This window comes from Drosophila simulans, chromosome 2L, assembly GCF_016746395.2.
Source record: "Drosophila simulans strain w501 chromosome 2L, Prin_Dsim_3.1, whole genome shotgun sequence".
Classification (NCBI taxonomy): Eukaryota; Metazoa; Arthropoda; class Insecta; order Diptera; family Drosophilidae; genus Drosophila; species Drosophila simulans.
Genome location: NC_052520.2, coordinates 1,227,001 through 1,250,770, shown reverse-complemented (window position 1 = coordinate 1,250,770; position 23,770 = coordinate 1,227,001). Strand labels below are relative to the sequence as shown.

At 43.8% G+C, this 23,770-nt stretch overlaps 4 protein-coding genes across 5 annotated transcripts; 1 reads left to right on the top strand and 3 right to left on the bottom strand.

Annotated features, from left to right (window-relative positions):
- Window positions 1–4,502: 4,502 nt before the first annotated feature.
- On the bottom strand, window positions 4,503–5,577 carry LOC6730558. The gene is made up of 4 exons (XM_002077701.3): window positions 5,311–5,577; window positions 5,080–5,202; window positions 4,927–5,005; window positions 4,503–4,861 (listed from the first exon to the last, which is right to left on the bottom strand). The coding sequence occupies exons 1-4, from the start codon at window positions 5,457–5,459 to the stop codon at window positions 4,787–4,789; spliced, it is 426 nt and encodes a 141-aa protein (XP_002077737.1). The 5' UTR covers window positions 5,460–5,577; the 3' UTR covers window positions 4,503–4,786.
- Window positions 5,578–8,565: 2,988 nt separating this feature from the next.
- On the bottom strand, window positions 8,566–8,916 carry LOC123327418 (early nodulin-75-like). Its single transcript, XM_044923829.1, has one exon. The coding sequence runs from the start codon at window positions 8,855–8,857 to the stop codon at window positions 8,600–8,602; it is 258 nt and encodes an 85-aa protein (XP_044779764.1). The 5' UTR covers window positions 8,858–8,916; the 3' UTR covers window positions 8,566–8,599.
- A 1,617-nt stretch (window positions 8,917–10,533) lies between these two features.
- LOC6730554 lies at window positions 10,534–11,319 on the top strand. Its single transcript, XM_002077697.2, has one exon. The coding sequence runs from the start codon at window positions 10,645–10,647 to the stop codon at window positions 11,215–11,217; it is 573 nt and encodes a 190-aa protein (XP_002077733.1). The 5' UTR covers window positions 10,534–10,644; the 3' UTR covers window positions 11,218–11,319.
- A 1,635-nt stretch (window positions 11,320–12,954) lies between these two features.
- LOC6730552 (dnaJ protein homolog 1) lies at window positions 12,955–23,755 on the bottom strand. 2 transcript variants are annotated; one of them, XM_016179369.3, is made up of 6 exons: window positions 23,086–23,755; window positions 18,141–18,279; window positions 17,764–18,074; window positions 17,475–17,703; window positions 17,048–17,417; window positions 12,955–13,542 (listed from the first exon to the last, which is right to left on the bottom strand). In XM_016179369.3, exons 3-6 carry the CDS (start codon window positions 17,987–17,989, stop codon window positions 13,315–13,317), a joined length of 1,053 nt encoding a protein of 350 aa, XP_016023007.1. In that variant the 5' UTR covers window positions 17,990–18,074; window positions 18,141–18,279; window positions 23,086–23,755; the 3' UTR covers window positions 12,955–13,314. The 2 variants fall into 2 exon arrangements, with proteins under 2 accessions (XP_016023007.1, XP_039150735.1); XM_039294801.2 differs by having other exon boundaries at window positions 17,048–17,405.
- Window positions 23,756–23,770: the final 15 nt, after the last annotated feature.

Below are 23,770 nucleotides of genomic sequence, written 5' to 3'. Positions count from 1 at the left end.
TTGCTCCGGCAACCGGAATGCGGACCCTCACCCATCCCATTCCATCCCAAACCATCCCATACCACCTATCCATACATGTGCCGAGGGTCGAGAAATATTACGCAGCCGTAGAGCTCATTAGGCGGGGAAGGACGGATCCCCGGATGCTGGTTATGTAGTGGGTAAAGGAAAAGGTTTCCTACAAATAAATTTGCACCTTAACGCCTTTAAATGCACAACACACACACACACAAGCACACAGAACACACAACAGAAGTGAAAACACCCACTGTTCTGGAGAACATGGTGTTGCCAATTACCCGGAAGTATGCGAAAAGCTTATGCGATAAATTCGGCAAAAGTGCCAAAAAGGTATGCAACGGCGAACGGAAAATAAACCGAGAGCATTTCCAGACGAAGGTAAAACCAAAAAATGCCCACCCCCGCGCCATTCAGCTCCCAGGATCCTTTCCGTCTGGCTGGGGTCTGGTCCTCCGTGGGGTCTGGGTCGGAGTTTGCTTTTGCTTTTGTGGCTTCCAAGTCGGTTGGCGTCTTTGTTGCTTCACCTCGACCACGTAGCCAACACCTGCGTCCAGGCCAACAGCATCTCCCTATCCACCATGGACCGTGGCAGGAACTGGAGTGGGTGTGGGCGCCACCATATTGAAGGTTAAGTTGGGGCTTTAATAAAATATCATGCGAACTTTCGCAGCTGTTCGGGGGATTGCCCAAATCGGCATACGTGCACATACATCACTATAAAGTTGTATTTACGAGCTGGCACTGCACTTTAAACATATTTCATTAAAATGTAGGCCCGATTCCGGTTGTTTGCCTTTTTTCGGCAGTCGGGCATTATATATATATGCCAGGTAATTCCCCGAGATTCGCGTTATGGTGGAGATATAAAATTTTATATGCCCGCGCTTTTTGCGTTGTCTCTTCGGATGAAGCAAAGCGTGAAATATGATTGTGCTGCGCTACAAACTGGATTGGGGATTTTAGACTTAATCAGTCAGTTAGTATTGGAAAAAAATTATGGAAAATAATGAGGGAATCTATTATGAGGACCGAACTTAAGCAGCAATTTCTATAAGCTGCATTGATTTTGAAAAATTGTTATAAAATGTTATATATTTATGTAGCTAACAACCTGCTCGATCTTACCAAATATTTCCTGGCTTTGTTACAGCATCATTTCACCCCGACGTAAGCGCAAATTTTGTACCTAAGCCGCGGCCAGGTTTTTACCCCACGGTACAAAGGACTCAAGTTGGTAAACAAGTGAGCATCCAAAATGGGCAATCAACTTCAGAATGGCCCCGCCTGTGCCAGCCACCCACCTCCCCTGGAAAAAGTAGCATCTTCTCGTTACTTTTTAATACTTTTTATGATTATAACAATGTGTAAGTGTCTGCTTACTGGGGGCAGGTGAGCAGTGAGCAGCGAGACTGTGTAAATACAAAATAACTTCTGTTCCTTGGCAGGAACAACCCTCCTTAATGAAACAGAGGGCTCACACCACCGAAATCCTTATCCCTTTTGCCACTTATGTTTTGCTGTTTTCTTAAGTTTACACTAAACAACCACCCAACCAAAACAACCAAAAACAACCGACACAAAGCAGCAGAAATCAACAGAAACAAATATCACAACAACCCCTCGAAAGAGAATTATTTATTTTATTAAGTATACGCAGCGTATTAACCCGACAGCCCGAGCAACTTGCTCTTTTCTGATAGTCTTTTCGTGTTACTTCGTTTGTCGTTCCGCCGACTCCGTTTAATTGTTAACATTTCATTTAAGCCAGGCACACATAAAACCAAGGGGGCGGGAGGTTGGTTGAGGGGCGCAATATGCTGGAGCTGGGGAAAATTCATTTATCAAAACGCTGCCCGCATTTCCGCGATGAAACCCCTCAGGATAAACTGACTGGCGCCAGCAGGAATGGCAGTCGAGGCTGAGCCCCAAATCTAAATCGTTGTATGCAGACGCACACATGCAAAGCGCAGGGGGTGGGGGTGGCAAGGCCCCAAAGGCACAGTGGGACTAAAGCTGAGGGATACGAACTATAACATACCATTAAAGCAAATTTAGAAAGCTATCTTATTTCAATACTAAGTGGAAACTAATGCCACTCTATAAAAGCTTAAGACTTTGATTAGTATTATTTTGAATCAAATTAAGTCCGCACCACTGTGCAGAGCTGCTTCCTTTCCATGACGTTTGCGTATGTCAAAGTTATCTAAATGAAAAATTGACTTTCATACAGAGCATGGAAAGTGGGGGAAATCATCAGCGTTCGTTGGCGCATCGCTTTCAGTTGAGTTTCCGTTCCGTAGGATTTCGCATTTACGCATTTCCTATTTTAGATGATATTTCATACTTTTTTGCTGACAGCAGCAGCGGTTGGTGGGGGGCGGGGGGGGTCGGAAAAGCGGGCAAACTGAGGGAAAACCTCGGCCGCCGTTGATGATGATGATGTGCGTTTATTATTGTTGCTTTATGGCTTTGCATAGATAGATGTCCGTGTGTTTGCATGTGTGTGCCACTGACATATCACTGCCCCGCCCCCATTCGCCGCCCCCACTGCGAGTATTTGCCTTTGGGATTATCAACTCATTGTACCAGGGCATGCATTCATTCATGTACTTATGGAGGCTCCCCATTTGACCCTCCAATTGGATTCCACTGGCTTCTGACATTTGCCCATTTGGCAGTTTTTCGGACTCCGAACGGAGGGATCCAATCATATGCTGATGCCATAATTGCTCTCCAATTGGGTTCATCGTGGGAAATATATTATGTCCAAACTGTTTTTCTGCTTGAATTTTCAGTATCTACTAATCTCTTTTAGTAGTGGTAAATTCTAGTAAATTTGTATTTGAATATCGCTTGAAAGTGATATGTCAAAGTGGCAACCTTTCAACCCGAACAATCTCAGATTCCATGGATGGGACATCTTCCCCATCTCATATCAATTGAACACCCTTGGCCATTTAAACTTAACGGCTCCTACGTGTCTGCCTTCTTAGCAGCCATTTGGCCATATCTATTGCATTATGTATTGGCTAGCACGGAATTATGCTGCAAAATTGTTGCAACATCAATCATACCGCTCGGTTCTCATCTGGCCGTGGCCAAGACAAACACCGGGGAAAAAGGCCAAAGGCAGGCGACCCACACGCAGGGCATGCCAATAAATTGCGGCGGAAAATAAAATAAATTGAAAAACACTTTGATGCCATCAATAAACGCTGACAAAGCCGAGCAGCCAAACAGCTGAGGCCAGGAAAAGTTCACGACATTACCGTGAACTAATGTTGATACTGGGCACGACCTCTCCGGCGGAGTTCCACGACATCCTCGACATCCACGACATCCTCGACACAACCAATTCAAACAGACATAGAACATAAAAATCATTTTGGCCAACTGCAGTTTCAGATCGTACACTGAAGTCAACTGCATCTCCATTCTAAACTGATCGATTTTTAGATTATTAATATAAAACGCTACCCCACATGAATTATTATAAAATAAATAAAAAAAAATCTGAAAAATCTAAAACAATATTTAATTTTAAAATATTTATTATTTCTCGCAGTGCGGACATCCTCCTGCTTTGATTTCCTTCTTTTTCTTGGCAGCTGTTCCCTTTGTCTCTCCTATCAGTTGTTTTTCCTCCTCTGTTTGCTTTTCCATATATATGGCTTTAAATTAGAACACATTTCTGTGATTGCTATTATGGAAGGCAGAGTGGGAGGAGGAGGAGGTCCTGGAAAGGGAGGAAACAGGGCACTGCAGGCTCGTCATAAAGTGCGACAGGCGCCACTTTGTTCAATAGTTTCGTTGCGATTTTTTGCTGTTTTTGCCAAGTCAAGTCGGCAATATGCCAAGCTGAAACAGCTGCGGCCTTTCGAGCCTACGAGTCGAGTTTTCCCTCGGTTTTTCTGCTGGCCAAGCTTCTGTTTCCGTTGTTTGCTGTTTGCTGTTGGCAAGGATATTGGGTTGAGTCCTTTCTGCCGTTTGGCCTAGTATCGAGCCTCGGCCTGGCAGCAACTGTCACTGGGATATGTGAGTGGGTTAAGCTTGAAACTGCCTTGGCGCTTGTGTCTCAGATTTTCGGGGATTTGGAAAAGTTCACCCTTTTTCCTCCCCCAACAAGTGTGTTTTATGGCGAATCCTTTCTCGGCACATGACATATTTACATTGAACAACTTTGCCCTAGGCAGCAGTTTTTAATAGGCTAAATCGATGGCCAACGAAAACATAATAAATCTAAATCCCTTGAAATATGGCACACGTTAGGTCAAGAAGTGTATCTTTAAACAGGGTTAAAATAATAGATTGTAATCTTAATGCTTAGAAATGATAGTATTACATTCAATATAGTTAAGTTGAGAGAGGGTAAGAACTCATTGCAACTGAAGTGCAGCAATCCATTTGAGCCAACCAGTTCTATAACCTTTTAATAATCCCGAGTATCCCCTTCCCAGAAAATTGATCTCGTCCCAACACAGTTTCGGTTTTAGCCAAAGTGAACTTTGCACTTTTACTGGTATTAAATATTTACGACAGTGCTTTGGCCACTGACAGCGAAATTTCAAGAACAAAGCGAAGGAAAAGTGAAAAAAGAAAATCAGGCTCCCTGGAAGACTGAAATCCAAGCTAAATGGAATTCACTTAGCCGTGGCAGCTGATGATGATGATGGTGATGTGCCGGGGATGAGTAAGGCTCGGAATCTGAATCCGAGCCTGAATCAGTATCTGAATCTGAATCTGAGTAGTAACCTAGGATGTAGCTTCAGCGGTGCGAGTGCCAGGACTCTCCCTGCTTGAGAATCTCCTGCAGGCGTCGTCTTTCCTTGGCGGTGAGAACCTGAATGAGTATAAGTATACCTTTCAGCTGTTTCGATTCTGAGATTTATCTGAAATGTAGCATACCTTCTCGAGGGTTTCCAGCGTGGAGTTGATTTCCCGCTTCGAGTGCAAAGGCAGCCAAAGTGTGGTGATGGCAAAGGTTCTGTTCCAATGGGAGCATTTAAATTCCCTTCGATTAGAAATGAGTACTTTAAATGATTAGTCCTTAGTCCCCACCTGTGTACCCTCATGGCGTCGATGGCGCATCGCTGCATCTCCTCATGTTTGGCCATTTCCCGGCGGAAACACTCGTTGTATCGCCGGAACGACGCCGCATAGCGCTTACGACAAATGTCGGCGCTTTTCCCGAGGCGTGTGGAAATTGTGAAATGCATTAGCTCCGCGGGAAATTGCTATTTTCACACAATTTGATTTGAAACGGGGCTGCCGTGGCTGCGATTGACTTACTACGTTAGCTCCTTTTCGTCGGGCGGAGGACGCTGCCCGAATCCCACTCGGCGGGCCAGCAGGACGCGGTACCACTGCTTCTGGAGGGCATTCATCGGGCGCTTGAAGGGATTCTCGCCAGCCGCATTGTTGCCTCGCAGTTTATCCATCCTAACAAGTTTTCCGTTTTATGCCGGGCCCCACTCAGCCAGATACCAGATCCAGATTTGCCCACTTGCTCACCGCCGGGCATTCGCCGTGGAACTAAACCCAGTTGGAGGAGGAACTAGCAGCTGGAATCGGGATTGGGAGTGCTATTGGTATTGGAAGTGGGCTTTGTTTGGCTGTTGGCAGGGAGTTTATCGAACCAACAAGCTAACAATTGCTGAAGGGAAAAGTGGGTGGCCAGACATCAGCAACTGTTGCACAGGGAAAAGTTTACACTGCACTGAACGAAATAGTTTTATAAATAGTCGCATACCATTACAATCCATTTCAGAGTAATTTCTACAGCTTTGAAGGATTTTTGTATGTGCATTTTGTGTATCTACGCCATTGCGATTGAAATGAAGTGTGTCTTGGATGTGCCATCGAATGAGCTTTGAATGTGGGCTAAATAAGAGAAAAGATTGCTGGCAATCGCAATTGATTAGATTGTTTCCACTTTCCAACTCAATGGGGGAAGTGCATGATGAAAGGGTTCGATGGAGACATTACCTATTTCTTATTTCCAGGGAACATGTACATCATGACATGCAGAATTACATATCTTTTTTGAGAAATTATATCCGTTAAGAGCACGAGTTGTTGGCCAATCTACCCATTAACCTTTAACGAATGAACCCATTACCCTGAAATATGTAAACCTGGAAATAATCATATGCAAACACGTAATGGCATAGTCAAGACAAATGTCTTTCGAATTTAAGCCCGTCTGCTGCTGTCTATGGCCTCATTATTAACCCACATTTTTGCACACACGAGCACCGCGCGCAAATGCAAAAACCACACCCGCCAATCCCCAAACCAGGCCATTTCTCATGCCCACCCAGATACGACGATGTCTATACATCATAGAACAGCCCCGCCCGTGAAAATCCGACCCTCCTACGTGGAAGCCGGAAAGGGAAAACATCTTTCCGTAATGCGCGACGGCGCTGAGAAAGTAGTTTCCATTTCCCGACTCCAGGGAAAGCAAAAAATTGGATTATATTAATTTGAATTAATAACATATTTTCCGTACCAGGGTTTCCTTTTCCCCGCCGTGGAATGCTGTTGCCACGATGAGTTTTCGCCGGAGTGGAGGGCTAACCAAGGGTTTTGGCCTCGGGCATTTGATCTTTAATGAGCTTTTAATATGGGCAAATTTGCAATGGAATTTTGTTTGCTTGTGAAGAGGCTCGCCGGCATTTCCAATCGGAATGCGGCTTTCAAATGCCTCTGGACATTATTTAATCAAGTGCGCCCATCGAACGGAAATTGAGTTAAGTTCGGGGTGGTGGGTCACAGTCAGCTGGCTGGTGGTCAGGGGTCAAAGTGCACTTGCAGTTTTCGTTGGAAGAAAAAACTACTCAGCATCGATTCGGTACTCGGTACTTAAGGGCTGCCACATCTCCTTCCCTCATTTGACGAAAAGTTGGGCTAACTAACTAACATCCCTCATATAAATCAAAATTAAGTTTAAATACAATTACACTTAGATGTAGAAATTATCTCTCTATTCCACAACCTTTTTATAAACTTTTATTATTCTTATGTACTGCTTGTTTTGAGTTAATCAGTTGGAGCTACTAGTAATCGCACCTCCACTGTGCCCTCTTTTGGTGGCGGTCAAGTTGCCCGCTTCTAAGCAGCCGAATGCCACCGCAATTTATCGAGTGTATTGAGTCGGTCTACGTGCTGCACATAAACCGCACTTATCTGGCTGACTGACTAACTGACTGGCTGAAGGATGTGGGCTATGCACATCCCATCCAGGATCCGCAGCCCACTTGCCTCCGGGGTGCGCTTCCTGCCATTGAAAGCCGATAGCCGAGGGAGAGCCAGCCAAGAAAAATTGCATGCGGTTAGGGAAGCGAGCAGCAAAATTAATGTGTCTGCCCCGCCAGAAGTTGCCCCCAGCTCCAGCTCCAACTACAGCTTCTGCTCCAGCTGTGGATGCTTCGCAGTCCGCAGTCCGGACCTCGACCATGTCCATGTGCTGCCACCCGAAGAAGCATCCATCCTTAAGCAAATAGACGGACGGAACGTGTCCGTGGCCATATCAAAATGATGTATGTGTGTTAGATTTGTTATAAATTTTATTTGCCGTTTGCTTGATTTTTCCCCGGGTCTGTTCCATCAACCGGGTGGGTGGGTACCCACCACGATTCGATTGGGATTCGACCGCAGATGGAGTCAATTATTAAACGCCTGAGTGATTGCGGTCACAAACGGGGTGGGTCCATTGCGAAAATCGCATGTATTACACTACTTATCCAGCCAGAAGGTCATAACCATATCAGCCAACGTGTCGGATGAGTAATATTTTCTATTTAAAAACAAATATCCTCTATGTGTTCCTATCATTATGTTTCACTGTTAAAACACTTTTATCTTTTGTTAAAGTCTTTAAAATTATATATTATATCATCCCTTTGTACTTTCCCTAAAATTCACAGTGGCGTACCCCAAAAATCACCTTAACAATCTAAGTTAGGGTCTGACTAATGTAAGCAAATGCGTATTTCCTATCGATAAGATTGCATAGCTTTATCTAACGTTGAGTCCAAACAACTCATTGATAAGGTTTACAACAGGTTTATACGTATGATTACTAATAGTTCAGTGTCAAAATAAAAACAAAAACATTCTTGTTGAATAAATGGATTGTTAATGTTAGGGCCAATAAATCAAAGATATTCTCAGTTAAGAATTCATGACATTCGACTAATACGATAAGTCCACGTATTAATAACGACTCCAGTGATTAATTGATTGATTGTTCCCCCAGTGAAATATTAGTAATGACGTGTTGCCTCAAGAATTCGATAGTACCAGAATAGCTGACGACTTTTCCAGGGATTATCTTTATGACGGTCCTATGGGAATTCCAAAAAACCCATCCTTATCTTTTTAGGTGCATATTTCGTCATACTCTGGGATTGTTTGTTGGCATCAAAGATACAACCAATATAATATCAAATCACTTATCGGTGTGACTAACTAAAGTCCGTTTATATTTTTAAAAGAAGCATTATTTTGAATCACACACAAATGTACATTTATTTCTATCACATTATATTGACCGATCTTGATTACAGTTCAGTTCTCATCGCTTATGCATTGGAGGTCCTGGGGCCACGTATCCTGGACCATGTGGATATGGACCATGCGGCGGAGGAGGATTGTAGCCGGAGCTGTTTCCGTGAGGTGGTTCGTAGTAAATCGGATGCACTGGCGTGTGGAACGGGGGATGTGGTTCATAGTGCGGAGGTCCATGGTGCGGTGGTCCATGGTGCGGTGGTTCGTGGTGTGGTGGCCCATGGGGCGGCGGGTTGTGATGGTGGTGCGGTGGTGGAGGAGGCATCTTTGCTTGTCGAGCTTCTGTTGTACACTAAACTTGCTCACTCCTGCCAGACCTTTTATACAAAAGTAACATATTTTCAATAGGCTGTAATCTTATCTGCATTCTAGTGGAGAGGGACTTTCTTTTATGTATATTTTTTACCTTATCTGCGGCTTTTTGATAATGGACGCTATTTATTCATACTTAATCAATTCCTGCTTAAATATTCTTCCAATTGCTCATTAGAACCAGTATCTTAACAATGGTGTTATAATACCAAACAATTTATAAAATAAAAAAATCATGCACTTGGTAAAACTAACTAGAAGTTAGTGAAGATATTTTAATGTTAGTTTGTGGCTTAATCACAGTAAACAATTTAGTTTTTCCATATCACTTTATAACGTTAAATTCGGCTTATATTGTAGTTCTCATCGAGGATGCATCGGAGGACCATGGTGTGGTGGTCCATGATGATGGTGGTCGTGGTGCGGAGGTCCATGGTGCGGAGGTCCGTGATGCGGAGGTCCGTGGTGTGGTGGTCCGTGGTGTGGAGGACCGTGGTGTGGTGGCCCATGATGGGGAGGTCCATGGTGCGGTGGCCCATGATGATGGTGGTGGTCGTGGTGCGGTGGAGGTGACATCTTGACTTTTCTGACTTCAGTTGAGTACTAAACTAAAGCCTATCCTCTCATAGCATTTATAGGAAAATGGCTCGAATACGTTGAAATCTTATCTAAATTCCAGATAAGACGAGCCCAGTTCGCCTGATAAGTATTTCAGGTTTTCCCACAACAACACTTCGCTCAATAAAAATAAATGTATGATATTCGAAATTAGTAATAACAAGCAAGCGGATTGTTTATTGATATGTCTATATGTGACTTAGTTAATGACGACTCGGCAGGTAGTTTATAAGTACAACAATATGGAGATGTTCTAATTTTTTCTTTTTTGTAAGCAACAATCAACAAAAAGTTCTTAAGCTCAAATAATATTTATGCCCCATTTCATATGCAGTTTTTAGTGAAATATTTGGCAAGAATAATCCGCATTTTTTGTGACCTAGTCAAGAAGCCACTAAAATTCCCTATCTGATTAGAACAAATTGCAATAGCCATAATATATTACCATATGAGAGCTTTGTTTAAATAAATGAAAGCTTAGAATGCATTAATTAGTATCACCAATGCAAGATCATAATCATTGAAGATAAGGAAAACAGTAGAGTTATGTATTTTGTACAGGCTTTTATTTCTTTGGCTTAAAGAGTTCTCAAGAACTTGTTTTGGAAACTAAGTTCCCTAAAAGTATCCATCTTGTTTTCTTCTGTATAAAATTGAATATTTATAGTCCTTGTCCATGGGCCTAGTGATGTCCATGATGGGGCTTCGGATCTCCGTGGTGCGGGGGATGTGGTCCAGGATGGTGATCCCCAGGATGAGCAGGACCCTTCGGTGGGTGCGGTTGGTGGGGCTGGTGAGGTGGTGGCGGCATGTTTCCAAAGCAATTTCAGTTCTGAACTGAAGTATTACCTCGATTTCCACGCTATATATAGTGGCGAAAGCCGCTGGAGGCATTGGTTTTCCCATTAAAACATTTTATCAGCCCGTTTTGCGATAAGGTGAGTTAGTACTTGGTGGTCATATCGGAATTTCCCAATGACAACGCAACGAGAAAAACACACATCTAGCTTCCCTGATTTTTCAATCGGGCAGGATTTGTATATTCGTGTGATCTTTTGAAGCGGGAGTGTGCATTCTTATATTCAAATTTTTTATTGTATAAAATTTCCTTGTGAACAAATTATGGAAAAGAATCTGTGGAATACGCTGCAGGAAGTCGAGCAAGTCGAGGTTGCTTTTAAGCAGACCTTGAGGAACATTACCGATATCCAGAATCGATACAAAACGGTATCGGCCTTGAAGAGCAAGGCCTCCAAGCGCCAGGAATCCTTCGAGGCGGAGATCCAAGGTGCCATAACAACATCCAATCCTGCCAAGAAAAGGGTGGTCAAGAAGAGCAAGATCAGTATGGGAAAGAAGAGACGGGTCATAAAGAACAAGGCGATTGTCAGGACGAACCAGAGGAGTCTTCTACCAAAGCCAGTAGCCAATCTCAGATCGGAAGCTATCCTGCAGGTGGAGGAGCCCTATGTGTGTCTCGAAACGAATTGCGTCTACGAAATACACAAGACAACCACTCACCTGGTGGCGCGGAAACCCTATGGAGCACTCATCCGGCGACTATATCGGTCTGCCAGGCGGAAGAGGATGTACGATGAGGAGCAAGATAAGGAACAGGATGAGGAACAGGAGCTGTATCCAGACTTGGAATGCTACCACTGCTGCTGCTCAGCGTGTTGCATAGAGTGCAGATAAATTTGTTCGTGATTGTATCTAGCATATTTTTGGGCTTTCACAAAGCTTCAAAGTTTGTAGCCTGTCTTTTGTGTGATAATAAATTGTACTTGTCCAAATGAACAGCAACAGCTTTTAACTAGCTAGTATACCACTGAATTTATTCGAGATGTACCTCGGATTTTCCACGATAATTTTCAATAACTAGCCGGAGCATCGATTACCTCTGCCACGACAATGAAGCCAAAACAAAGGAACGTTTGCTTACTTACGAGTCGCACTTTGTATGGGCAACTTAAACGCTAATGGCATAAACATCCGAGACGTGAGCGAAATGTTTAAAACGCGCCTTTGAAGCGCAGGATGCCAGGATGCCAGGACGCCAGGATGCCAGGACGACGGGACGGAAGCCGAGGTTTAGCGACTGTAATGTGGCCGCCGCCCAAATCAAATCTCAAATCATGCACGTTTCCATCGTGGCCAGCGGGAAATGCGCCGCGCAGGGGAAGAGCGCCAGGAGCAGAAACCGAAACCAGGATAGCAATCCGATGACGAGCACTGCACTCCCTGCACGGCCAAATTGTTTGAAAATTCAATTCACACATTTGCCAGTTGTCGATGATTTTCTGTGATTTTGACTCGGCCTGCTCCTCGTCCTTCTCCTCCTCCTTCTTCTCGTCCTGCCCACCAATGCTAATGGCAAAGCCAACTTCTTGCTGGCTCATCCGCAGGCTCAATTCGGCCTACGACTTTGGGGTTTTTCATAGAATTCTGGCTATGCGCACACTCGAGAAGAATTTAATTATTTTTTTTAAATATTTAAACCAATTTACTTGACTATGAAAGTTATTTGTAAAGATTCAAAAACAGCTTCTTGAAGAGTTAGTTGGTGCATTTATTAATATATTTTCCACTGGTTGACCGGCTTTTCGCTCAGTGTGTGCTCGTCCTTTTCTGGTTTTCCAGCAAATAAGTGGAAAATCGCAACGAATTGTTACAGAGTCAGCGGCAGAGGTCCTTGGTGGAGTGGTCCTGGCACGTGCAGATCGAACACTCGGCGCTGCGTCCCGTATCCATTGCACATCCTGGCCCATCCTGCTCCTTCCTGCTCCTTCCGCCCTCGTGCGGCTGCTCCTCCTCGCTGGCATGTGTTTGAAATCTGAGCAAGCTTTCGAATCTTTTTTGGCCAAGCTGGGATGTCCCTCCCCAGCGCTATTTTGTATGCAAAGAGTTGTTCAAAATTTAATTTATTTACTCTGCCCTCCAGTTGTTGTTGTTGTTGCTGCTGCTGCTGTTTATTGTCTGCAAATGAAATGCGTTCGTGGCGATGTGGATGTCTAAGTCCCGTCTGTCGCCGGCTTTCTTGCTAAACGAATTACCATTTGGCAGCTTTGAAGTTGCTTCTTCTGCCAACTTTCTAGCATTCTTTTATCCCGTTTCATTTTTTCGGCTTTCCCAAATTTTCCTCCTTTTTTTGGGTTAGTTGTTCGGCTTTGACGCAAACTTTGCAGACCATAAAGTTTTGACTTCATGCAATTTTAATGACTTAACGAGCAGCATTCCGTTTGACATGGGAGTGTTTTCTGGGGGGGCGACCGACTGGAAACGGCAGCTAATTAGCCAAACGCTTTGCGATTACCAAGGAGCAAATTTCACTTTCACTTTTCCCGTGGAGCGGGAAGAACTTTACAATTGCAGAAACATGACTCCACGGAAATGCAGCAGGCAGAGTATCTTTGAAATATAACTACAAGTACATTTCGCTTGTTTTTTCTTCCACGTGTTTGTGTGTCATTTTATTAAATTTAGCTTTAATTTAGACAAATAAATTAAGAATTAATGATATAATAACTATGGCCAACATACATATTATGCAACATGTTCGCGGCGCAGATGAGCACAACCGATTGTTAAGAGGGAGTTCCTGTAAAAAATGCGCAAATGTTTCACTGAACACAAAAACAAGCAAAATGGGAGCAAGATCTCGATGGGTTGTTACGAAATGAATGGATCGGTTTGGTTTTAGTGCGTTTGAATGGATGACTAAGTCCCTGGATGCAGCCAGGGACTGCGGGTGCGTCGGAGTCGTCAGCCAGTGACCAGGCCACTGATCCCTCCTCATAACATGTCCCTGAGCACCTCCTTCTGGGCGGCGGTCAGCTTCTCCGGGAACTGGATGTCGAAGGCCACCAGGAGGTCGCCCTTGCGCGTCGTGTCCTTGGGGAACGGCAGCCCGTATCCCTGGATGCGCTTCACCGTGTTCGGCTTGATGATCTCCTGCATGGTGCTGATGCGCAACTTGTCGCCGGACATGGTAGGAACTTGGAAGACAACGCCGCACAGAGCCTGCAAATGGGATTAAGATACACACCAATTTAACAAAGCACAACTTTCTATAATATTTATTTTGGTTCCTGGCTTATCAATCAATAAGGTCGACAAATACTCCTCCCACCCAAGCCCGAAATGAGCAAACACGACACATGGCTGCCGCCGTCGAGTGGGATCTATCAATCTTCCCCGGGTAATCCTGTTTAGGTGCCCCGGCCACCAGAGCACTTTTTGCAGCTCCTTCGAGCTTTTACCAATCGAATCGAATTGCTTGTTTGGTCTCGTATCGAACACAGCATTTGTAAATCCTTTTCTATGTTGCCTAATTCGTGTTTAAACATCTTGTTGACACGCTGCCATGTCCTTTTCACTTTCACTTTCTCCCACTTTCGGCCAGGCTCTTCCATTGACATACGACTTGTTTAATTGGCCCACTAAAAGATGGACATCAATCAGGTTCTGCTTTTGGCCCAGACATTTATGTGGCTTACTCAATTAATTTCAGTCCGAACTGGGATGAAACTGCTATTGATTGAACCTTTTCCCCGAGGAAATTCGGCGATGAACATGGCTTAATTTAATACTTCGATATTTTCCGCTTTAATTGGGATGCTGCTACTTGAGCACGATGGCTTATCTTATCAATTCAGAGGGAAAACTTAATCATTGCTTATTAAACAAAAAGAAATCTTTTCACTTTAAGCTACAGGTCTTATGATCATACATCTCCCACCTCGTTAGCAAGTCTTAGGATGAAGTCTTCCATATAAAAACCCCAAGAAGACAGATTATCCATGGTAATCCTTTCGGGTCCGAATCGCTACATTTTGAACTGGATACGCCTTTATGTTTCAAACTTTTCGACACAGCCCATAAACAACTGCCCGTAAATGGAATGTCAATCCCCGCCTCAACAGTGATTTATAGATATGAAAACTGAAAAAAGAGGTTTTTGATCTAAGCCCGCAATCGGAACAATCCCCTTCGATGCCCAACAACGGATGATATAATATTTTGTGCCGTTCCATAACTTGTCACAAGTGATTTGTAACCAAAGAACTTTGCCGGACACGTGTTAAATAGTTGTCAATGGTTGTTGTGCCCGAGCCTCACCCAATAAAATAAAAATGAGTTGTGAATTCAACAAGAAATCGCTATGGACATCAATAAATTGCGACAAAACCAAAGTGCACACCTTGTGAATATTTAAATATAGATGTGCGTACTTTTGTATCGCCGATTGGCGATTTTGAAGCGATGACAGCATAAACTGATGACGACAGACCCAGAAAACAGCAACAACAACCTGTTCCCGTGATGACGACGACCAGCATCAATATTTTTTAATGGAAATGTTGAAAATGTTGTCGCAGCCAAACAAAAAAAAACTAAAAAGCAGCTTAAATACTTTGCTACCTTTTACGGAAGCTGAACATAAAAAAGCAGAGCGGCGCTATTCGAAAATAAAGGGCATACAAATGCCCTTCCACCGATAAATCCGTATCTGGATCGGAAGTTTAGTATAAGGATATAGAAACCCGTTCTCAACCCGCTGAACTATAAACTAAACTTATAAAAAAACAGCTGATAATACCAGTTAGTTAATAGTGTGCATTTTCTATATAAAGTTCGAAAACCAAGTGTTCAAAATCACTATTACCATCATTCTCGGTGTTAATAACGTTTATTTCAAGCTGAATCAGCCCCTTTTTTCTCTGAGTGTACAGAGTCATCACTAGATGATAAATCTGAATGTCAGGCTCAGCTAAACGGAGAACAGCGAACATAAATTCCCCCATATATTTTGCAGTTTATGGTCGCTTTTGGCCATTTTTTCCAAACTGTTCTAGACAATCACTCTCGCCGAAAGAAGTGAAGGTTTAGGTGGGACTTTTCCGCTTTTCCGAGAGGGTGGAAAACAAATCAACAGCATTCAATCGCATGTCATAAGGCATTATTATTCCGCCTCTTTTTTTGCCCAGCTGACAACTGTCATCAAAATGCAAACGAAGTTCTCGACTAGCAAATGGTTTTGTATAGAACTTCCAATTTTTTACCCGAAAAAGGATAAAAAAGGACTCCAAATCATTTGGGCCAACAGTCGAATGACAATGCCATTGGGCAGACATCGAAAACAACAAAGCACCAGGAGTCCTGGTTACACTCGCACATCCTCGAAGTCCTTGAATCGTCCGTCCATCGGTTTTAGTTCGCTGCATTTGCGGAACTCTGACGCAGGCACTTGAAAACAAAAGCATTGTTAAATTTGATTTCCATTTCGAAAGTACGTACACACTGGCGAGAATTTAAAATTCAAACCGATACGTGCTAAGTCTATATATCATCGGAATGAAAACAACACAAGACCAAAAACGTGGAGCAAGAAATTAATTCGAAACTCATTGACTTCAATATTATCGTAAACGATGATGTAATTTATGAGTCGCATTAAATTTACTGCCGCACAGAATATGACAGAAAAAAATGGAAAACGCTGTTCGCAATTATGTGGATGGTCATATATGGAGCTCCAATTGCCTTTCGGCTGCTTTATTGGGGCGAGCGGAGTCTTGGAGCGCAGATTTATTGGCCTCTATCAACCAGATTGGCAAGTAAATCTAGATATGTGATTATTCAGGTCGATATATATTTCAATTAAGCCCACTCGCATTGTCCACTCGGCGCCAAATGACCGTGTCAAATATTGCTATATAGAAGGAGCAACATGGCACTTTTAGCTCACAACCAGAGCCAAAATGCAATTCATAAATTCAAAGCAGAGCCAGTGGGAAAACATTTGGCCAACTATGCCAAAAGTGGCTGGCAGCGAGCGAGCAGCCCAAAGTATTTACTAAATTTGTCGCACTAACAAGCAATAAAATGTTAGAAATCTGCGAGGCAGCCAACTCTCAACTATTTAATCTACTTAATGCAATTAACAATTTTAACATGACTGCCAACTCAGCGGCGTGTCATTTCGGCTTGTTCGCCAGTTTTTAGCATTTCAAAATTTCGAATTTTCGATATTTTTCCCGACCTGACCATATTTTTAACCCCCAAGTGAGGAGCTGCTGCCCACAAAAAATGCTGTGCGAAGTTTTGCGCTTCGGCGACCGTGTAAAAATCTAACACCTCAGTGGGAGCCAATCGACGGAGCAGCCCGCTGGCCAAAACCCATTCTCCGTCTCCGTTAATTGAAACTTGACCATGTCGACCAATTTGGCGGCTGCTTTGCCGCTCGCCGCGTATATGGTAAATCTGGCCATAACCATCTCGTCTGCCCGATTTCATTACAATTCGATTTAGGCACTGGCTGCGCCTCTAATTGGGCGCCAAGCTGTGAGAACCCAGCTCTGAGAACTGGGCTCTTAAGATGAAGTGGAAGTGAGGCACCTATCTTGGGAGGAACCACGTTGACCACGTTGGTTAAGAGGTGCTCAGAACGTGAAACTATCAGCGAGGGCTAATAGTCTATAGTTTCCAAGCTATTGGATACATCAGGATCAGGATCAGGACTCACCTGCTTGAGCGTCAGTCTCGCCGTGTAGCGCAGATCGCTGCCCTCGCGCTTGAACATGGCGTGCGGCTTGTCCCGGATAATGAACACAATGTCGGCGGGGATTTTGCCGGGCGCCTGGTCGCCCTCCTTCTGGAAGGTGACCTTGGTGCCGGACTTCCAGCCGGGCTTGATGGATATCGCCAGGAACTTCTCCTCCTTGCGGGAACTGCCGTCCGCCTGGACGATGCGCCGGGAGATTTTCATTTTCTTAACACAGCCGTGGTAGATCTCCTCCAGCGTCACGTAGAGATCGTGTTCGACGGGCGGGTCCTGCTTCTGCTCCTTCTTGAACGGCGTGTGCACATTGAAGGAGTGTGATCTGAAAGAGGGCCTGTGAGAGATGAGCAAGGAACTCCAGGGAGCACAGCCTGCGTGGAAATGGACCAACCTGAAGCCACTGCCCAGACCATGCCGCGACCCAATGCCGCCGAAGGGCGAGGAGAAGAAGTCGGGTTCCGTGTCCAGATCGAAGACCTTCTTGTCGAACAGGTTGTCGCCCATGTCGAAGAACGAGGCGAACGGATTGCTGTTGCCAAAGAACTGGGCGAAGGTGGCCCGCGGATCGCCGTGGAACTGATATGTAAACGAGTTGGTCGACGGACCGCCGTTCCGTGTGCCTGCAAGTCAGCATTTCAGGGTTAGCTATGGAAAAGTGCCTTAAAGGTGTGCTGGCATACCTCCGCTCTTGAGACCATCCTCGCCGTATTTGTCGTACACCTCCCGCTTGCTCTTGTCCGAAAGGACCTCGTAGGCCTCGGCGACCTCCTTGAACTTGTCCTCCGCGTTGGCGGCTTTGTTTTTGTCCGGATGATAGCGCAGGGCCAGTTTCCTGTAGGCCTTTTTGATCTCATCGTCGGTGGCAGTTTTGGGCAGCCCCAGGATTTTGTAGTAGTCCTTACCCATTGCAGGTTACTTCTGTGCGGGGGCGAGCGGGTATTCTAGGTATGTGGGTAAAGAGTTGACTCTCAAGTTCACTGTAGTCTAGTATCTGCAATTTGGAGTGGGGATGGCATTAGAAGGGGGGTCCCATCTTTCAGCGGATCTAGTTACCTACAATAATATCAGTTGTGGGCTTCCATATATAACTAGGACCTGCTTAGTTGCTATGATACTGCTCCAAATATGTCCTTCCCTTTATCCTTATAATGGCACATGCATCTTGTCGTTCTCTCTGCTCTGCTAACGGAGAAGATCTGCAAAAATCCGAAAATCGTATATATCTATTTAGCTGTGTATAGGTAGTTCCATTCGGATCATAAGACGCGTCACTAAATTTCAATGTTGAACTGCCCACGCCTTTCACTAATTTTAGACCGGCCAGCTAGAAGTATTTATTCACTTTCCGGAACATTGGAGCTCTTCTATGCGCACTTCTCACCCAACCCAAATACACACACTTTTTATTGATGGATACTTTAAATTACTCAGCCATTTACTTAATATTATTAATATTATCGGGCCAATTTGCATTGACCTTAACATCTCCGAGAGATCTGAAGATCTGGGGTGTCCAATTGAGTTTAGCATGAGCCATTTGAATGGGAATTGACGATGACATTTATGAATATTTCTGCGACAGCCCGAGATCACTGGGGTTGGAACAGCCCCTAGAACTATGGCTTGATCAGCTTGACAAGTCTATCAGGGGCGTGGAGACAGCTGTAACATAAAACTGTTCCTGCTCCGATCTGAACTGCGGTTTCCTAATAAATCAATCTACTGAAGATCAGCGCGAAAAGTTAATCATCTTGGGAATCTGACAGCATTGTGGGTTCCCAACCACAACAATCGAGCCGCATTTATAGTGATAACTGGTAGGGAATGAGATTTTAAGGAGGAAGGAAATAAAACATCGACAGAATATGAATACTATCAAGAAAGCTATTATTTTAAGCACACTATAAATTGTCTATATATTATACATATATTTACGAGTAGCTTATCTCTTTTGTTTTTATGGCCAACAGCTATCATAACATCTCAGCATTCTATGATCCATGATAAACAAGATGATCGCCGAGACCTTAATTGCACTGAAGGCCTGTCATCGCTCAAGTTCAAGATCGCGTCCCGAAAATTCATTAGCATTCAAGATGTCAACACTCGGCCGGCAATCCGTACTCGAAACGCTCTCCAGCCTTGGGCCTAACTGATTTCATCTTGGAATCTCATTGCGAGATACATCGCGTTGACAATTTTGACGCCAAATGTGCGCCTTCAGTTGAGATTTTCATGGGGAGGGGGACGGAGCACAAGATTTGCGATATTGACAGCGGACGATTGATGCGATCAGCACCATTCCAATCCAATCCATTCCATTCCATTCCCGTCCAGAAATTAGTCAGCTGCAGTCATTGTGCATAAAATTGCCGGCGGATCGCGGATCGCGGATCGTGAGATACATTCCGGATCGCTTCCAAATGTGTGCCATATTGAGCGAGCAGGGGACAAGGTCGCAGATATTTTTGATATTTTTTCTGAATTTTCCCCCGACTCACTGCCAACATTTTCGTTCATTGAAAGAAAGTATCTCTGTCTTTTTAGCAAATAAATAAAATGAGATATGCAAAGCATGTTGTTACGCAAGGCGATTATGCTGTGCGTTGTATGTGTATTTTTTGCACACTCCGATAATTAAATTATATATTTTTTAACGGCGCAGATTTTCGCACGCGTTTCAATAATTCTCTTTATGGTTCTTTATTGAATTATAGCCATTGTTTCGTGCAAAATTACGGGCTTAAGGTGCAAAATAAATTCAGGCCGATTGGAAAAATTACTCCGGCCATAAAAAGCCGCTTTTTATGGCAGTTACAACATGTTTCGGGTGGGCGGAACCACCCACTTCCGCATGTATTATTCACCAGACACTGGCGGCAGCTCATTTATTGATTGCCGAACAGCATTTGTTTAACAATTTATTGGACGCTGCGATATTAGTGAATTGCATTTGCAACGTTTCATTGTCATTTTGTTGCATGCCGCAAATCTGCATTTGCATTTCTTTCCACTTCTGCCAGCATTATAAATTGTCGTAGGTTATGAGAGGCCAACTGGGGCTGGGGCCAACTGGAAACTGTTTGTGTCCCCGGATTGCACTAATTGAATTGAACTTGATTTATTAATGCCCGGCAACTTTAATTCCCAATCCCATTCGGTGCCTCAACTAATGCCCACATGCCACATGACAAAATGGAGAGCGAGGTGGGGAAATGGAAATTGGAATTAAAAGAATCTGAATTTAATAATGAACGAATTTCAAATTGGAGAAGTGATTTATGTGGGGCCATTCGGATCTTTTATTTATTGCCTGGTGCCTCAGATTTCTCTGATAAAATCACTCACTAATGCCACAGTCAACATTTGTCTCCTCGGATAAACAAACTCGATCGCCACTTTAAACATTCGAACCAGAGCTAATTGATTGATAAATAGGTAAAGGTTTATACATATATACCAGATTTATCAGGACCACTTTGGCTCTTTTGTTACTTCTCTTAATTAAGCCAAGTTCATTACCAATTTGTATCTGATATATATATGTTTGTGTATTTCAAGAAAGTAGTTGCTAGCTATAATAACTTGTAACTTTCCGTCCAAATATCTTTCGCTACATTCCACAAATCTGAGTATTCAAGGTTGTCATAACTCTTGATCCCATGAATCTCATTCAAGTCCAGCCGTTTACTCTCGCTCTCAAAGATACGAATGCGAATCATGTTTTTTTCCTTTATTTTGTATTTTTCAAAGTCACCAACAAAAGCCATTCATTGTCAACTGACGGCGATTGGCTGAATGGCAATGTTTTTGGCCAAAACCAGCCGAAACCGTGAAGTTTGTTCACCCACACTCAGAACAAAAATGGTGCGACAAGAATCGAACATTTGGCCGTGACCGAAGGCAAATCGTTTAGGCCAAGCAGCAGCATTAGATGTCCAAAAAGCCGTCCAAGGTCTAAGGTAACTACCAATTTTCGGGGTGGGTGTTTCCAAGTCGCAAATCTGCTGCAAAAATAGGTCCAATGACTAAGCGGGTTTACCTTTGGACGCGGAACAAGTCGCCCACACAATCCGTAGCCAAACATTTTAGATTTTGGAGAAATGCTACTCGTCGTTTGGACAAGTGAATCAGCACTCAGCCATTTCCACGGGATTGGGTGATTCTGTTTTTCCGGCGCGGTTTATCTTGCAGATGAACCTCTGTTTTCGCCGGAATTCGTGCTAATTTGCAAAGAGCATTGATTTCTGGGCGGCAAAACATGCAGGCAAGCATTCCGTTTCCGTTTATTTATGCAAACAACGATTTGCATAGAATAACTATTAGCAAAGATTTTAAAATTCAAATTGCTGCCTCACCAAAAGATTGAAAAACTTGTTTCAGCTGGTTTCGAGTAAACGTTCCTAGTGCGGAAATTCTTCTTGATTTGTTGGGCACTCTGATTAAAATAAGTAAGTGTGTGCAATGATGTTTAATCAGAGGCATAAGTGGAAGGCTTTTAGTAGAATTGTTTGCAGAGTATTTGGCTTATGAAACATGGATTTTTCAATTCAATACACTTTTTTTTGGATTTAAGTTAGCTTGCCAAGTGAGTGAATCTTCCTAAGTGAGTGAGTTTAATTTCCGCTCTTATAAACAGGGTTCATTAATTCATGTAATTAAGGCGAGCTTTTTTTAGCCGACGACTGAGAGATTGAAATTAATCAATTTCCACAACAAAGCCGCGAAAGTTTATTTCCTCGTGTCTTTCCCCATAATTACTTGCTTAATTGGCCAGCTCTCACTCTCGTTTTATCTTTTCGAAAAATGACGAACTTTGCATGTGTTCTTCTGCGGCTCGAAGACCGTCAAAACAATTCTGCGGCCACGCCCCCCACAGTCTTCCGCCCACGCAGCAGCTGTTCGAAGAGTGGCAGCGCGAAGAAATATCTTTTCTCTTCCACTCGCGAATGTGTCATAATTTAAAAATACTGGGCAAAAACAAAAAGCAGACAGATTCTAGTGTGATTATGATTAGCGGCAATCATCATAGTTTTCCTTTTATTTTTACACTCTTCGCTGGTAATTTGTTGCCACTTGGTATTGGCCATTTGGCTTGGTACTTGTATTTGGAGGCCAGCAGTCTTTTTGCCAAGTGCCTTCAATCATAATCGGCTCCATTGTGTGTTTACTTTTTATTTATGAATTTGTGGCCAGCGAAAAATGAGGCAATAGTTAGTGGACACCAAAAAATGGTCATAAAAGGCAGAAATACTCATTCGAGTAGTTTATTTATGGGATTATTTGGAAGGTTCGTTTGGCTGAACTCTATATACATTTGGTACTACATTTTGTGTTTTGAAAGTGATTCCCTCCGATTTCTCCCCGATTTTTGGTCCACCCTAGGGGCACCTTTAACTAAACCGAATTTCAAACACAAATCACTTCACACATTGTGAGCACACAGTAGAATTTCGAATGGAAGCCCCATATGAATATTCCAAAGAATCGGCATGAAGATTTCGGAAAATAATCAGGCGAACTGGGCAGCAGCAGCGAAATTGGTGAGAACAAAAAAACATATACACAAAAATAACTAAAGTGCTAAAAATAAAACTTATTTAAAGAAATGAAACCATGAAATTCAAAAACACACAGGCCAAAGCCAAAAACGATGGCAAATACAAAAATATAAATAATATCGCTTTTGGACTTGGCAGGTATACTTGGCGTATACTTTATATAAGGGTTTTTGGGTTCTTTCCGCTCCGCGCGGCTGCTCCAATCGGAATCCTGGCCAGAAACAAAGGCGACAGCGCCATAAAAAGCACGATTGTTTGTCGACTTCGAAATGTTTTTCATTTTATTTTATTCGCTTTTACCACATTTGGCAAACGAAGCGAGGCAAAATCACTCACACACACACACACTAGTCACTCCAGCACTCACACAAACGCACACACACGCACAGCAAGTCCGTGATTAATTGTCAGTGGAAAAGCAATAAATTCGGGGCTCCTTACAATCGATTGGCGGCTGATCGGGCGTATGCTTGATATGGACTCGCAATCCTTTCGACGGCTTTCTGAATGTATTATTAGCGCGGGCTTCTCGCTGCCAATTTGCCGCCAGATGCGTGCAGCACTACCGTTAGTCAGTGGTTCGAATCCGCGACAGAAACAGCGATAAAGTGGACGCGACAACGCTTGGGGACTCACTGAACGATCCACCGAACCAGCAGCACCACCACCACCACCGCCATCAGCACCAGCACCACTCCACTGCCCCGATCTCGCGCTACCGCTCTCTGAGATCTCGAGTCGCGGGGATCTCTTGTCCCCCAGAGAGTTAGGCCCAAAACTGATGCGCCCCAAGCACTGAAGAGAGCTCCGAGCCAAGTGGAGAGGTTTCCCAACGATCCCCATTTGCCACACACCTACTCTAAGAACGGGCGAAAAGAGGCCGTGGAAAAGGCGAAAATCAAGTAGAATATCACAAATTGGACGGTCGTTCCACGCGAGATCCACGATCGCCACCGATTTGCACTATGCGTCATACTATGGCTACATGGAGCTTTTTCCCATAGGTAACAACGAGTCGAGAGCTTTACGCAAGAGCGGAACAAACGTGGGCAGAGCAGAGCAGAAAACCAGTATTCAGCTACCCTGCGAAGGGGTATGATAGACTAACCTACTAACCTTAACCTTA

Bases quoted from the DNA above. Each gene is read 5' to 3' on its own strand.
- LOC6730558 (XM_002077701.3), bottom strand. From the start codon at position 5,459: ATGGATAAACTGCGAGGCAACAATGCGGCTGGCGAGAATCCCTTCAAG. The intron at 5,203-5,310 runs GTAAGTCAATCG...CCTCGGGAAAAG, and splicing joins GACGAAAAGGAGCTAACGTA to CGCCGACATTTGTCGTAAGC. The intron at 4,862-4,926 runs GTATGCTACATT...ATACTCATTCAG, and splicing joins CGCTGGAAACCCTCGAGAAG to GTTCTCACCGCCAAGGAAAG.
- LOC123327418 (XM_044923829.1), bottom strand. From the start codon at position 8,857: ATGCCTCCTCCACCACCGCACCACCATCACAACCCGCCGCCCCATGGG.
- LOC6730554 (XM_002077697.2), top strand. From the start codon at position 10,645: ATGGAAAAGAATCTGTGGAATACGCTGCAGGAAGTCGAGCAAGTCGAG.
- LOC6730552 (XM_016179369.3), bottom strand. From the start codon at position 17,989: ATGGGTAAGGACTACTACAAAATCCTGGGGCTGCCCAAAACTGCCACC. The intron at 17,704-17,763 runs GTATGCCAGCAC...GCTGACTTGCAG, and splicing joins GGATGGTCTCAAGAGCGGAG to GCACACGGAACGGCGGTCCG. The intron at 17,418-17,474 runs GTTGGTCCATTT...CATCTCTCACAG, and splicing joins GGTCTGGGCAGTGGCTTCAG to GCCCTCTTTCAGATCACACT.